Raw genomic sequence first — 16,254 nt, forward strand, 5'->3', positions numbered from 1 at the left:
CTTTGGCAGGCAGCAGCAGTAGCATGGGGAAGAGGTGTTTCTGTTGGTGGGGGACGAAGCTCAGTGCATGTTTGTATCAAAGTTGGGCTGGAATTAGTGTAAATGTAGGGAATAGGGGCAGGTGAAACCAGAAATGGCACTAGAGTTGGGTATTTTTATACACAAGTGAACAAACATGTCTATATTAAGTAATGGAAGGTTTCTAGTAAGATATGAAGAGAAACCCAGAAAAAGTTAACCAACCAACCAGGCCTCAGAAAGAGGGAACTGTGAAGAACAGTCCTGGATCAAAGGGGCTCTAGGCACCCAGGAGGCAGGAGCATAGCCCTTCAACTCGGGGCTCCATCTTTCATGTGATCCAGCTGCTTGCTGTGCACCTGCTTCTTTCTCTACTTCCTCAGCTGGAATCTTCTTTTCCTCTGCTCTGTAGGTTGCACATGGCCTCTTCTCCCTCCAATAGCATTTTTCCAAGTTCAGATCCCACTGCTAACTGCCTTATTCAAGAGAATGAGATCATCTTTCCAATTATGAGGAATTGGGCTATAAAGCACCTCTTTATGAAGTACTTTACAGTTCAGTACCTGATACTGGGAAAGCGATTGGCCCAGCTCAGTGTTTGGTACCAGTTAGGCAACATCTTAGAGGCTGGTGGCCCTTGGGATCAACCAAGGTGAGACACTCTGTGTGTACTGAGGATGGGGAGGGTGCTGAGGACAAAAAGGTACAGGCGTGTGGAACAAATCATGGCTGATTAAAGGCTTACTCCTTCAGCAAGGGGCCTAAATCCCAGGGCAACACACACACACACACACACACACACACACACACACACACACACCCACACACACCACTTTTTTGTTGCTGAGAAGTGAAAAGGACAAAAAGACAATGTAGGTTAAAAAATTTAGGAGCTGGCTGTTTGGGTAGCTAAATGCTCTAGCCTGGCCAATTGTCCTTGTGAGATTCTTGGATACAGGAAGGTATAAACAGCTCCTTTCACAACTGTAAACAAATTGATTCTACCACATCATCAATCACAATTAGTATATGGTAAAATCTAAACACTACGTATCAGTTATCTGTATTCATTCAACAGATACCATGACACACAAACCACAGACAATAGTCTCCCATAATGGCAGGATGGGTCTTCAATGGACATTTAATAAGGTGATAAACTATATTCAATTAAAGATCTTTCAGTTTAATCTGATCTCTAAGGAAGTACAAATCCCCTCTAACTTACAGTTTTCCCTTTGAAAGCCAGGGTTCATTATTTGAAATTATGCCTTCTGCCCCTAGCAACAAATCATTTTAGCATCAGCCCAAGTTTTAGAAATTTTCATAATCTCATTTTATTTTCCCTCCCTCCATCCTACTTTTGCCAAGTGATTTGCTTATCTTACCTGTCAGTTTTTCCAGATAAAGAGAACAACTGAATCTGTGTGGTTCCCACAAATGCCACAATTGAGTCAGGCAAACAGTAACCCCAAAAGGGAGAGGAGGTGAGTAAAAAATGAAAAGCTAGAAGTCCTTTCATGTTAACATTTTATTTAAACCAGTACAAGCACCATGCTTAACAGAAGACTGCCCAAAATAAACATGCAATATGAACTCGCAGACTGAAACCGCAGCTTCAGAAGTTGCACCAGCCGTTGATTCTGTTAAACGATGACAGGGAACTGTTAAAATTCACAAGACTAACTAAACCATTAATGTTTCAAGCCTCCTGAACGAGATTACATTGGACCATCTAAAGCAGTGGGAACTACCCTGGCATGTTAGTGATCTCAAACAATATTCAAGTAATTACATGTATATGAACTATACTCCAAAAAGCAAGAAAACACAGTTTCTATCACAACCTCAAAGTAGTTTTTTAACTATTACAGGAACATGATCACTGATTTGAAATGTCAAGTGGCATAACAGGAAACAAGAATTTCTCAAGAATATTCAACTTGGGACCATTGGTATTAAGTGGCCTAAAAGATTTACATTCTTCCAGAAATACAAAATAAGATTTGTCCAGAAATGCTTGAGATACTTCTTCACATTAGCTGTAAAGGCTCAAATCCTGTAGATTCCAGTATTATCAGTCTATTGAACAAACAGGGAAAGCAACCGTACTAAGAATATTTGAATTGATAGATTACGAGTTACTCTCTACTTCCACCAAATATCAGCATTTAAACTCTTATGAAAATATCTTTTCATCACTAGTCCACATTATGGATTAATGACATTGCTAGTGTTTTAACGCAATCCATACATATGTTTAAGTACCTTCCTTACTATCTATATGGCTGGGAAACAAAGAAAGCCAAATTCAATTTGGCAATAAACTCCTTTAACTGGCCAATGTTTAGTTAAAGTGTCAGACCAGGATACAGTTTATGGCTACATTTGACTCCTGAAAATAGGAGACAAAAGGAGAGAGAAAAGTGCTGAGAGACATTCTGCTACAAAGATCATTTAGTAATGACAAAAAAAATTTAGCAACACCCTCTTTAACAAGTGTTTAACTGCATTAGGCATTTAGTAAACTTTTTAGTTATAGACAATTTGCACATTTATTTTAGAAGTCAATTAAACAAAAACAGTCAAACAACTTTTTTCCTAACATAATTACTTCAATACCAGAACAAAGTGAATACTATTGAAAACTCCTGACATTTTGGAATTTCAGCATAGTAACCTGAGAACAGTTTTCTTCATATGTCATTTATGCTGCCACAAAAACCATACTAAAAACATGCTGTGATTACTAATTGGTTTTATTCTGACAACATTAGATGCTATGCAGAACTTACGCAAGGCCAACAATTTCAAAACTAATGCTGACTTACAAGACCATGAAGGAGGTTCCCAGGAAAAAAGCTGCTGCCAAAAAGGAAAGATTAAGGTTTAAGGCTGAATGGGAATGGCTGTACCAGAAGCGGAATGTAAAAACCGGAATGAAACCTGGAGTGACTACTTGAGAGAAGGTAGAAAAACAGACCAAATAGGAAATATACTTTAAAAGAACAATGCAAAATTTGGTTAGAGGAAAGGGAGATTTATATAAAAGTCGAGAATATTCTAGGGCAAGGGATCTATAACTCCTTACAGGACAGAGGAAGTGAAAAAATGTTCTACTGATTCCCTAACCTCATCTATTGTCTTGCAAAAATACATGGTATTAATAAAGAGTCAGAGAAGCTCAAAAAAGCACGGTTTATCACAGCTCTTTGCCCCCATGAGAGAACAGGGGAAATAAGAGTTCCATGTGTAGAGGTCAACATTATCCGACATTATGGACTTTCCGATAAAAAAAAAAAAACCCTAAAACATGCAAGACAAAAATAAGGAACCTCACTAAAAAATACATTCTTGCAGCACTAGTTACTTTCTCATATTGCTGTGAACCAGGTGAAACAAAATCTCATTTCCTTCATTCAAAAACATTATAAAGTCTCCATTTGCTTGAATTACATTAGCATTTCTGCAGAATTATAAGCATTATTCTCCAACATCAAAACAGCTGTTTAAAGAATCCTTAAACTTCCTGGGTGAAGCGCTCTCTCTGGAAACTGGAATAAAGAACGCTTCCAGTTCATTAATCAAAACAAATACCAATTCAAGCACTTCCTCATCTCTAACTAACTTCCTATTGCTTCCTCTTTTTTAGATTAGTGAAGCCAAACAGTGTTAGAAACAGAAGATTCAATATTGTGAAAATTCCAACTATCTTTACCTCTTCATTAAAGTTGGCACAGAAAACTAAAAAAAAAAAAAAATGCAAACCATCTATGAATGGGAAATATGTCAATATAAAAAAAGTCTTTGCTAGTTTTGAAATGATTAAGATATTCTTAATATAAGAATCCACTCACCAAATCTGGTTAGCCTAGAGTCTCAAGACCTTTCGTCAAATTCATGTCAAAATAATGTTAAACAGTTATTTATATGTTTTTAGAGTACACTACATATTAGAACCCTTGCTTTAAAAATGCCAAGGATGCCATTATCTAACAAGACATGTGTCCAATTTAGAATATCTTCTGACATTTAGGATATAAGATGCGATTCCTATTGATGCGTTAATGTTAACTATGCCCAAGGTTTTAAGATAAGTAATTTTTTCCTATGGCACAAAACGAATTACAAATATACCCCAAATTATAACTCTCAACTACCATATATTCACCAATTCAAGTAGATAGTTGGAATTTTTAAAATAGGAAATTGATTTTATTACAAATTTCAGATACACTTATTAGAAAATTGTTTTACTTGGACCCTTTACAAAAGTATTAACTTCACCAAATCTGGAATACTGGCAGTGTAAAAGTCTTAAACTAACTTTAAAGCTAACAAATCAAAGGCACAGTATTAACACATGTAAAATAACTAGTATTCACAGGACAACATTAAGAGGTGCTTTATAAATAAAGGGTTTTTAATCTAGATTCAATACTATCTAGAAATGATACAACTAGGAATGAAGCCCTTGGTTAGTTACAATCCATCAGTTTCTAAGACTAAAATGCTATTTCCATAAGAAGAAAACCTAAGAGTCGTAACTTTATTATAAAATCTAACTTCCAGACCTTAAGAATGAGTGATTGATGAAAAGTTTCTGGACATGATTAAAAAGATATAGAAAACTAAAGGCGGCATGGAATTGATGAAAAAGTACTTGTAATGCAGGTTATACTACGGTAAATTATTATTCATAGCTCAAAATTGGGTCACTCAAGTCTTTTATCTCAAAGTGATTTCAAAGATTTGACAAGTGATAATACGCTATTTTCATATATAAACTGCTAATATCCAGTATTTGTCAAAAGGAGGCAACTGTTGTCTATCACAATCTAATACCCACTTTCCAATGGTGTCTGTAAATAGTAACAAATTCTGAACCATAAGTTATAGAAATTAGTCACAAGAGTGCAAAAAGTCCCTGGAGAGAAGTAGTCCACCTAACAATTACAAATATAAGGAAACACTTTACGAAGGTTCATTACTATGAAGATGATTTCCCCTTTGTTCAAACTGAACAAATGAAGAATTTTTCTTTACTGCAGGAAACAAACTGTAAGTAACAGTGCATTTTTAGGCATAAATAAGTATTTATGTCTGGTTCCAGTATGGTCAGGTTAATACATAAATACTTTAGAAACACAGAAGTTCACATTAGTGGAAAAATCCAAGTTTCTCACGTAACCATTCTTCAGTTAGGTCTTCGGTATTTCTTATTTCAAATACCTTAAGGAAAAAAATCAAATACGTTGTATATTTGAATATTAAACACCAAATTCTCCTTTCTTTCACGTTGGTAATGACTTAATCTGTGTAAAGTAGATATAACTTCACTGTTTTTTAAATGCTAAGGCCTCAGTTATCAAAGTTTAGCAATCAAGATGGCATAAAATCAAAACTCTCTTACAAGCACAAATCTTCAAATATTCTCAAAGAGGAGTTCTATAGATGTTACCCACTAAAAGAGACACCCACGTATACACAACTAAAATCAGTCGAACTAGTGAGGAGTTGGAAGAACATGTGCCAAGCCTCCACGGGTGGAGGAAATACCAGCTGTTCAGATACGGCTGGATTAGAGGTCCATGGTCACAAACCTCAAGCCAGAATCGGAACACACACAGGCCCAGAAAGTATAATGGCTACAAAGAGACAATGTAATACAGCAGAAAGAGTGGGATTTCAGGCAGATGTGAATTTGAATCGTAGCTCTGACATGTACTAATAAGCAACCGTAGGTAAGTCATTCATCCTCAAATCTCAGTTTTCCCAGCTACAGAACAGGAACTTCACCATCAACCTCACAGGGTTGTGGTATGGATTCAATCAGATTATTTGTAAAAGTAACTTGTAAATTGTAATGCCTTAATTTCAGTACTTTAGGGCATGCCTGGAATTAGAACAGACATAAGGCTGTTAACAGAGCTCCTTCCTAACCATCCAACCTACTTAAAGCAACTGCAGAGTATTCCTATGGTACAAATAAGGAAAAGCGGTATCTATAAGTTGGTATCAATAACAACCATATGGGCTAAAGGGAGAAAGCAGAGGGCACTTAAAAACATCCCCTCAGTTGACGATTAAGCACCCAAAGGGAAAATACTGATGCTGTCCTTAAAATAAAACCTGAAAGGAAATATTACTTCAGTGATATAATATTCTATTTCAAAACTTTAAATGTATCTACTTTTTCGACTCTAATTAATATATGGAACCTAAATAAAGTTTGAGAGCAAGTACCCCTCTTACCTTTAACCTTCAAAAATGCCGTAATACAATGGGGACATGGTAAATGTTAAAGCTTGTGTCTCACATGAAACACAATGTTCTAACTTAACAAAGCTAATATTAATAAGTACTCTTAACAATTTAATTTTATACCAGTACCTCCATTAAAAAAACAAATAAATCTAATTACCTCCCCCAACAAAATTTTAAAAATAAATAAATTAAAAAATTTTTTAAATTTAATTTTAGATCTGGAAACACTACAGTTAATTGTATAATATGGAATCCCAGCACAGAATTTGGTTCATTTAGTCTATGATAAAAGGCTCCGAGAAGTCAATGCTGACTTTTACCTATTAGAAATTACATTATGGAAGATGAAAAATTCTCAATAGGTTGAATAGTTACACTGGCTTCTCTAAAGCTGCCTACATTTTGAATGTGATTTCTTCTAATCAATTTATAATTTCCATTCAAAAAACACACTTTTGGTTAAAGACATCTACCATTCTATTTCCAACTAATAAAAAGCTCTAATTTACTCCTCTGTTCTAAATAACGCTCACCTGCACGAAGAAATACTTAACTCTTCAGATTATTTAGGTATTGCTCTATTTACAAAGGGAAAATATTGTCTCAACAAGCAAGTCAAATATAAATACCACCTTGGTTAGTTCAGCTGTTTGGACTAACTTATTCTTACTTCCAGCATACATCATCTGTTGTTCAGGCTTACATCCTAGAAGAGATTAAAATAGAAATGAGACTTAGATTTTGAAAAAGTGATGGGTTTTCATTTTCACTTTAAAAAAATGACACATTTAGGATTTCGTACGCTAACGAGTTTATAAAAACTTGTCTAAATGTGTAAGAGCTGTATTTTGAGACTCATACTGCATATTGTCTGAAAAAGAGACATAGCTAAATAACCAATGAACAAGGCTTTAGGTCAACAAAAATACATGTGGCTAGATCTCTATGTATCTTGACTTCTAGAGCCTTGCAAATACTTTAAAACTTTTCAGCACTATCTTAATTTTGATGTTAAGTATCAAGATCAATTTTACAGATGCCTAATGTATAAAGGTTTTGGGATGTTGGTGGGTGTCAGTGGGATGGGGAGACTTGCTCTCAAAAAGTTAGTCTGCTTACATAATTAAAAAACAGACTGCAGTATATTTTAAGTGCTATGTAAATGATACAAATAATAAAGTTTAGGAAGAAGTTCAGTGAGTAGAAACTTTATTGTGGGCTAGAACAGTGGTGGCAGTGGAGTTCTGGTGATATGGATAGCTCAAATACCAATAGGCCATTTTAATATCCAATGTAAGCTACTCTGGGACTATTCTCAAGATTATAAGCATATAATTGGTAACTATTATTTAAAGATAAACACAAATATATATCATAATCTTACACAAAGTTCACATACTTATAAACAAAATTAAAATACAGAAGAAAATGTACTTTTGACATTTTAAATGTCATTTCAAATTCCTTAAAATGTGTGTATAATTTGACCTAACAATTCCATTTCTAGGAATTCATCCTAAGAAAAGAAAGTTCTAGGAGATAATACTTCATAGTAACTTATTTTTAGTGATGCATTCACATGCGCATGTGCGTGCACACACACTGCAATTTAGGTTATTCAACATAAATATTTTCATCCTTAAAACGAGCATAAAAGTTGTCTAGTATAAAAATGGCTTAATTTGATTAGAACCAAATACGAACTATTTAAAGAGATTCACTTACCAACAGGACTGGAGAAAATAAAGCACAGGGGGTATGAAACTCTTCCATCATCATGTTGATATTTATAACTATAGACAATGAAGGTTTTTCTCAAGTTAAAGAAACTAATAAAACTACTGTTCTATATGAGCCAAGCACTTACCAACAAAGGTCTGAAAGAAAATATACACCTAGGGAGCTAGTGAGTGGTAAATTCCTGTCCTATCCATTTAGGCCACACCTTCATTATTCATTTTATTTCCACAAAATTATAAATGGGCCCCAAAGACAAGTTATAAAATCATATACTCTATCACAAATAAATTTATTTAAAAAGTATGAATTTCTTCTCTTTCTCAATTTTTACTATAAACACATAAAAGAAATTTAAAAAAATATACATCAGCTTTCTGACTTTTTTCCAATATGCGAAAACATTTTAATTTGGTCATGATCGTGGTGTAGAAGAAAGTATTATAAAATATATGTCTTTCAAAAGTTGAACAAATGTACTTCATAAATAAAACTGTGACCACTAAAGAAAACGGATCTTTTTAAAGCACTAAGAAAAGGATATCGAGGTTGGCGTTCAGGTAGTTCATCTTTAAGTTCATCTGGTGAAATGCCCTGGCACCACAAAGAAAAACAACTTACAAACATTTCTTACCCGTAAGTTCTTAAGAGATATACCAAGCACCCATTCTACTAATAGGTATAAATTCATAACCTTATATCACAACATAAAATTTTATTTTACTAAATTGTACATAAGCTGAGGTTATTAAACCCTCAGTCCAGTGAAAGCCCACTCCAGCCCACTCAGTTTAGTTCCATTTATTAACTAAACATGGAGCTGAGGGGTAGAGTAATCTATGCACATGTTCCAACTGTCAGGAAATACTGAGTGATATATGTCAATCCCTCAGAGCAACAACAATATCTGATTTAGGGAAAAAAGGTTAATTTCTTTTCCCTCTAAATTAGTTACTTAACTTGACAAACTAAATATCTAGGTTACACAGTTTTAGTTTTTAAGTACTGGCCAAGCAATTTAGAAGCAAGTTATAAAGCTGATTCAGTTTTTAACCAGACAAAGTAAGTTTCTACCACTTATTACACTGGATTTCATTAATGCTTTATGGAAGGTGATTAAATTAGCAAGATAATGCACAACAATTAGCACATGCTTTTCATGAATAACGAGCATGTATTTAAAGGTTTAGAACTCATTTCAGAAGTACATGTAACTAGTACAAGCATCTTTTGGGCAATCGTAATTGCTTAACTATAAAGCTGTATTTAGCTGATCAAACCAACCTCAAGCTCTTCATCCAGCACCACCAGGCGTTTATCCTTATCAATTTTCACTAAAATAAAAATACAGTATGAGTAAACTGTGATTCTAACGTGACCTTGATTACCCAATGCACAGAGTCCTAGCCCTTTTTTTGGCATCCAAAATTAAAACATGAAGAAACACAAGCATAAAACTCATTTGCAGTTTTAGTTTATGATGTATTAGCTAGCTTTGCTTTTCAAGGAGTCAGCATTTAAAAGCTTTACCCACAATTCCCAGCACCTAATTGGCTTATTTAGAATTTTATGTCAACTCTTTACAATTACTGTGTATACAAAGAATTTTGTAACTCAAATGCAACTTTCTGGATGATAAGAAAAGGTCTGAAAAGGTCACTGTGATTGAGACTGGCTTATTGAACATGGTTAGAATTACAATCAAAAAAGCAGAGCAAGGGTCAGGATAGAACAACCGCCAGATTCCCAGCTTCTCCAGAGTCGGGATTTCATGGTGCAGTATGATGACTCTGAGAAAGTAAATTACCAAATAGCAGTGGTATCTCTATTCAAGTATATGTAACATAATCCAAAGCCAAATCAAAATATGTTTAGATAACCTATGCCTCTATTCTCTTCCATTCCTCTGAAAAGTTAGCCTTTTTTTGGTTTTGCATTAATTTCATAGTAAATCCTGTGAAATACAATATGATCTCAGATAGCTTTATCCTTTGTGGCAAAATGACACTGACACATAGTTTCATTTTTAAAAACTGTATGCCTATGTTGTAGTATTTGTAAAAGAACCAGAATTCATGACAAGTTGTCACCACCCCACTAATTTCCATCTGCCAGATGCATCTCTGTTATGAATCTACAGAATTCTACATTCTAACCCCCTCATCCTTCATCTTTCTAAATCACTACCCACATATTAAATATTACCTAAGAATATAAAAGAAATCTGCGTAACATCAGATACAGCTCACAGTAGAAGATGCAATATGCAAATCATTTTTTCCATTGTCAAAAGTCAGTGACACAAGTACGCTCCATGAAACTAGAGTTCAAGCCTAGAATTGAAGTTAAGACCCAAATCACTTTGAACACAATGCTAAACTATACCATTTTAGGTGTAGACAAAGGTTTCTGTTTGAGGATGAACAGCCAGGCTATTTTCAGTCTCTTGAGAAGTTAAAGGATGGAGTTGGATGGATCACTACAAATGACCAAGTGACCAAGAAGATGATCATCTTCTTCAGAGCTATGCAGACAGCTGAGGGGGGAGATAGGACACTCTACCTCTGTTCTGCGATAGTAGCTTTACCTACTTTTTAAAGTGATATAAAAGTGGGGGGAGGGGATTAAAACAGGAGGAGGCAAATTACTTTCTAAAGGTTCAGGTTATTTGATGTAGCTATAGAATAAAAACAAAGACCATGTAACGAAGACAATCACTGTTAGCTTACTTATAATGGCAGCATTGTTTGTTTCTTTGCGAAAACGAAACTTTCTCAGCTTTTCTACTAGATCTTCAGCAACATCACAAACCACCAAAGACTCACTCTAGAAAAGTAAAAAAATCATGTTATCAAATGCCATGACTTCAGTATATCTACATGTTAAAGTTATAAAACTTAATAGCTTGAAGAAGGTATACTGACATCTACAAATGTAGATAATTATATAAAAGTATTAATGTGAAACACATGAACACTTAAAGGGCTTTTAAATCTACCAATCTTTGTACCTACATTATTCAATTATATATATTTGTTCATCTTATATGTAGGGTATAATTTAACTTTATCTTTGGCTACTCAATATCTCAAAGAACTAGACACGTAATAATGTGCAATTTCATCAGAGGGAGAAGGGAAGAATATGGGAAAAGTCAAGGAACACTGCTATTAGAAAGTATAATATTTTTGCACTATGCAGGAAGAACAGGAAAATCACGTTACTGCACTTAGAGTTAATAAGACCTTGGTTCGTTTTGGGGTCTCAAAACTTACGTAAAAAAATAAAATAAGCAAAAGTATGAAAAATAAAACATAAGAATAAGGATCAATTACATTTTATATCTTAATTAAATGACTACAGGATCAAAAAAGAGGAGCTATTAAGAATTATGAAAGCAAAACCAGATGAAACAAACATAAAAACTCAAAGAATATTTTATTAATTATGAAAAAATATTAGAGGCTCTTCTCCAGAAACTAAGCAAGGAAATGATCAATATCACTCTTCTTTCAACAGTAAAAATGTATTACTGATTGCAAGCACAGGGATACAAATCTTTTTTTCTCTTTAATATGTAACTTTGAACACATATGAAAGTAGGAAATAGTATAGTGAAACCCACTTAATACTCAGCTTCAGCCATTATCAACACACAGCTAATCTTATTTCATCCAACACCCTCAATACTGCCCTCATGGATTGTCACACAGTAAAGGCCAGAGATCATTTTAACTGTAAATATTTTAACATGTTATTAAAATGACAGTGTGTTCCACTAAAAACATAAGGACAATAACATTATCTTAACTAAAAAACCAACAATAATTCCAGTCTCAATTATTCAAGTAAAGTTCAAAGTTCAAATTTTCCTCCTTTTTTTTTTTAAAACAGTGAGTCTGATTGAGTCAGGTTTCAAACAAGGTCCATGTTCTTTGGTCTCTTCATATATAGATTCCCCCTTTCTTCTTCAAAATTAAAATTTTTGAGACCAATGCCAAATACACATGTCCTACTATAACCCAAAAGAATTAAGTCTTCCAATTTTAAGTTAAAATTAAAATTAATAAAAGCCTGCTTTTTCACCCTGTGTTGGGTAAATAAGAGCATATGTTACAGCAGGAAATGGCTATCAATTTTAAATTGTCCTATAAATTTGCAACTCTGGTAATATGTAAGGTGTGATATGCCACAGGATATGCTAGTTATACAATTAGGAATTACATCCTACCAATATATATTATCCCATAAATTAGGCTCCTGAAGGAGTCATGTACATCCAACCTCTTAGTTCTCTTTAGAGAAAGAGATGCTAAGTCACACAGAGCTTCTGGAAGGCAGTATTCAACCTTAGTCTATTTTTTCCTATCTTTCAAGAAAGACATAGAAATCAGAAAACTAGAATTTCCATTCTCTCTTTAACCAAAGATCGAACCCATTAGTAGAAACTAATAAATACTTCAGATTTCTGCAGGTAAACAGCAATTTGTCACGAGTCTTATATTCCAGGTCTGATAACCAGAGCTGCTTGTGCAATCCTGACACTCTAAAGATAATAAACCAAGTGAAAAACATGCTGTGATTTAATCTATATAGCTTTGTTTTTCATTTTCACCCCTCCCAATACCATACTAATGCCAAGAATTCCCTTCTACAAGAAAAAGGATCACAGCTCAGCCAATTCTAATTGCTTCCAGTTAACAGAGGTATTTAAAAATGAGTATAATGCCCTGAAAACAACACTATATGGTAAATGTTAATACAGAAAGTTAAATGGAGAGTTGAGTTCAAGTGTTCATTTATTGGTTTACCTACACGATGAACATTTAATGAGTGTCAGCACCATGCTAAGTGCGAGGGATACAATTATATAAAATAAACAGATTAAAAATATGGGCCTGCCCTCAAGTAGCTTATTAACTCTAGTAAAGAAGAGACCTATATCAAAAGCATCAGGTTAAAAAAAAAGTACACCTTTGTACCTAGAATAAGAGCTAGGAAGGAGAGATGATGCTATGAGAACTCAAGACTAGTGAACAACAGCATGGTCACAGGAGGCTTGCCTAAAAAAGGCATCTAAAGGACCAAAACTGCCTATGCAAAGATCTTTGGATTAAAGTAAGCACAGCACATCTAAGATAATGAAAGGCCAGTGTGACAGAGAATGAGCTGTAACATGTGTAAAAGATGGATGGCAGGGACTGGAGCACATAGGGCCTAGAGGGTCATATTAAGTTTTTCAGTCTCTATCCTATGAGCAAAAGGAACCCACTAAGGTGTTTTAAGCAGAGTGGTAACAGGGAAAATAATCAGATTTGCATGCAGAAAAGCCAGGCAGAGAGCCAGGATGAATACAGCAAGACAAGTTAACTAGTCCAGGTGAGAGATGAAAAGTAGCTTAGACAGGTTGATGAGAATAAAGAAAAGTATGTGAATACTGCTAACGATTGTTAACATGTATTAAAGACTATGAGAGAAACACTGTGCTATGTCCTTTACATGGACCTCCCTTCATGCTCAAAACAATCCCATGAGATGGGTATTATATTATCCCCATTTTGCAAGAAACTAAGGCTTAGAGAGGTTAAGTGTCTTCCCCAAAGTTACACAACTAGGGAAGCCAGGATTCAACCCAGACAGCCTGACTTCTAGCCCACGCTCTTAACCACTACAGAAGAGCTGGTGACAGACTGGATACTGGGAGGAGTGCATTAGTAAAAAGATGACTCCTAAGCTCCTTGCTTGTGTAACAGACTAAATGGTGCTGTCTCTCACTAAGTTAAGGAACACTGAGGAAGCCACGTTTGAGGGGAAAGAGATGAGTTCTATTCTGGACAAACTGAAGTGGCTTTGAGGCACTCAAGTGGGGAAAGCATCCCAGGAGATGTTAACTAAACAATGAGACATAGAGATCTGGGCTGGATCTCAGAAGTAAGATGTGCAACACAAACTAGAAAGTTATCTACATACAGGTAGAGGGTAATTGAAGCTATCAGTGTAGGCAAGAAAGGATGGACAAGGAATACAGAATTGAAAACGAAGCATTTTTAAGATGGAGCTGAAGACTTATTCGTGATGTACATACACGGAAGGAAAACTGCATGGAACACAGATCAACAGGAGAAGTAGGAGAAACACCAGTTCTGTATTCCAGAAGCCAAGGGGAAAGCACGAGGGAAGAGAATGTTCCCAAGCGGAGAGCGTGGTCAACACCCAATGCAGCTGAAAAGTCAGAAGAGATGAGAACTGGAGAGTCCTTTGGATATAGGGACCACGGCAGGATCTATTCGATGGAGGTGGGCTGAGAAATGAGTGGGAGGTCAGAGAAAAGAACAGTGGGAATTTTGTATTCTGTTTCTAATGAAAGAAACGATCGTATTTTAAAACCCGGCGGTTAAGATCCAGGAAATGCTCGTTCGGCAACTGATTTCATTCTCCATTTTTTTTTTTTTTTTTGACCGTGGGGTCGAACTCATACGAGAACGTCAAAGCCCCCAGACCATGCAAAACTAAAGCTTTTGACAGTCACTTTAAGGCCAAGAGCCAAAGCGTTGGGTCAAAAGGTTTCCAGTTCCTATAACTCGAAGAAAGCAAGGATAAGAAGACATCCTTAGAGGCAGGCTGGGGGAAAGAGGAGAAAGAAGCTAAAGCGAGGCCGAGAGAATAGAATCAGAATTGGAGCCCCCTCCTTGCAAAGGCGGCCAGGCGGAAGGTGCTCGGCCCCTGCCGGCCCTTCAGGCCTGGCCCGGGCCCTGGCAGAGAAGCCTGCGTTTAGGGGAGCCCTCCGCTGGGCCAGACCCCTGGTTCCGCCGACCCTTCAGCGTAGAAGCTGGAACCCTCCTTCCAGAAGTACGCAGTGAGCAGGAACCCACTCCTACTGGTCGCACCCTAGTCCCCGGGCCCGCTAGGCGGACTGACCCCGGGCCCGGCAGGAGGATGCTGTCCTTATGCGAGAAGGCAGCGGCGGCGGGCGGAGGCCAAGTCTCAGCCTGTGGGTACCCACCAGCAGCCGGGCCGGAAGCGGCCGCCGACCTACACTGGGCGCTGCCCGCCGAGACCCGCTCTGGCAAACAGGAAAGCCAGGCGGGCTGACCCAGTCCTCCGGCCCCCGCCCTCCCCGGCGGCAACTCACCATTTTCCTTCCGGCCGTCAGCAGCCTTTCGCCTTCCCTCGGGCCCCTTTAAGAATGGCACAGCTGTCGCCTCCCTTCCTGCCCGGCGCCTGGCAGAGCCGCCCCCACCGAGCAACGCGGCAGCGGCGGGCCGGCACGTGACGGCAGGCGGTGGAAGGCGGGCGGCGCGGCTCAAAATTAGCCGGAACGCGAACGCCCGTCTGTTCTGCCTTCTCTAGGGGTGGATGTCCTGTCTGGGAGCGGGCGATCCTGCCAGTATACACATTCTCTTGTAATGGAAAAGAATCTGAAAAAATACATGTCTGTATGTATATGTATAACTAAATCGCTTTGCTGTACATCTGAAACTAACATTGTAAGTCAACTATTGTTTAATAAAAATAAGAATTAAAAAAAAAAAAACAAACCCAAACCCAAAATACACTCTTAAAATTCAAGCCAAACCCAAAATACATTCTTAAAATTCAAGCAAAAATTCTTGTTTCCTCTTAACTTTCCTCAAGCTATGGGAGCAATTTCATGGTGACATGATTAAGTCAACCATTTCAATAGCAAATGTGTGTGTTGATGCCAGCCTACCTTCTAAATTTCCTCTCCCTCAAACCTAGGCACACCTGCCTTTCCTCTTACACTCTTCGGAACCCTACCCCTGACTCCTACCACCTTTTAGGACTTGGTTAATACATTTCTTTTCTCCATGGTGTGTATTTGCTGAAGTACGACTGAATGATGATTGATGTCTAGATGAGTGTTCTCATGAGCCATTGCCTAATTGTGCATTAAGAAATTTCTATAGGAGACGCTGATTTACTGGAGCAAGTTTACTTTTGAATGTGATGGGGAAGGTGGTTTGGAAGAAGTAAGATTTGAACCCAGATTTCATACAGGTGCCTTCAATGAAAGAAGCTGCCTGGGACAGGATCTCATAGTTTACAGCTTATCCCCAACTGCTAGCATGGTGCCAGGTTCATAATAGATGCTCAGTTCATATTTGCTGAGTGAAAGAAGCAAAGAAAATTCCAGAACATGATCTCACTGCCATCCTTCTTCATTAGTATTAGACTGAATTATTAGAATTTTAAATTTATATTTAATGTTAA

General features: G+C 36.8%; 1 protein-coding gene across 1 annotated transcript; it reads right to left on the bottom strand.

Moving 5' to 3' along the window:
• Nucleotides 1-1,534: 1,534 nt before the first annotated feature.
• On the bottom strand, nucleotides 1,535-15,265 carry GMFB (glia maturation factor beta). The gene is made up of 7 exons (XM_010982943.3): nucleotides 15,155-15,265; nucleotides 10,752-10,848; nucleotides 9,307-9,356; nucleotides 8,567-8,616; nucleotides 8,011-8,093; nucleotides 6,918-6,991; nucleotides 1,535-5,250 (listed from the first exon to the last, which is right to left on the bottom strand). Exons 1-7 carry the CDS (start codon nucleotides 15,155-15,157, stop codon nucleotides 5,179-5,181), a joined length of 429 nt encoding a protein of 142 aa, XP_010981245.1. The 5' UTR covers nucleotides 15,158-15,265; the 3' UTR covers nucleotides 1,535-5,178.
• Nucleotides 15,266-16,254: the final 989 nt, after the last annotated feature.

Source organism: Camelus dromedarius, chromosome 5 (assembly GCF_036321535.1).
Source record: "Camelus dromedarius isolate mCamDro1 chromosome 5, mCamDro1.pat, whole genome shotgun sequence".
In the NCBI taxonomy this organism is placed as follows: Eukaryota; Metazoa; Chordata; class Mammalia; order Artiodactyla; family Camelidae; genus Camelus; species Camelus dromedarius.

Coding starts and splice junctions, on each gene's coding strand:
- GMFB (XM_010982943.3), bottom strand. Junction 8,617..9,306: donor TGCTGGATGAAGAGCTTGAG/GTTGGTTTGATC, acceptor TTGTGGTGCCAG/GGCATTTCACCAGATGAACT. Junction 5,251..6,917: donor AAACAGCTGAACTAACCAAG/GTGGTATTTATA, acceptor TTTTTCCTTAAG/GTATTTGAAATAAGAAATAC.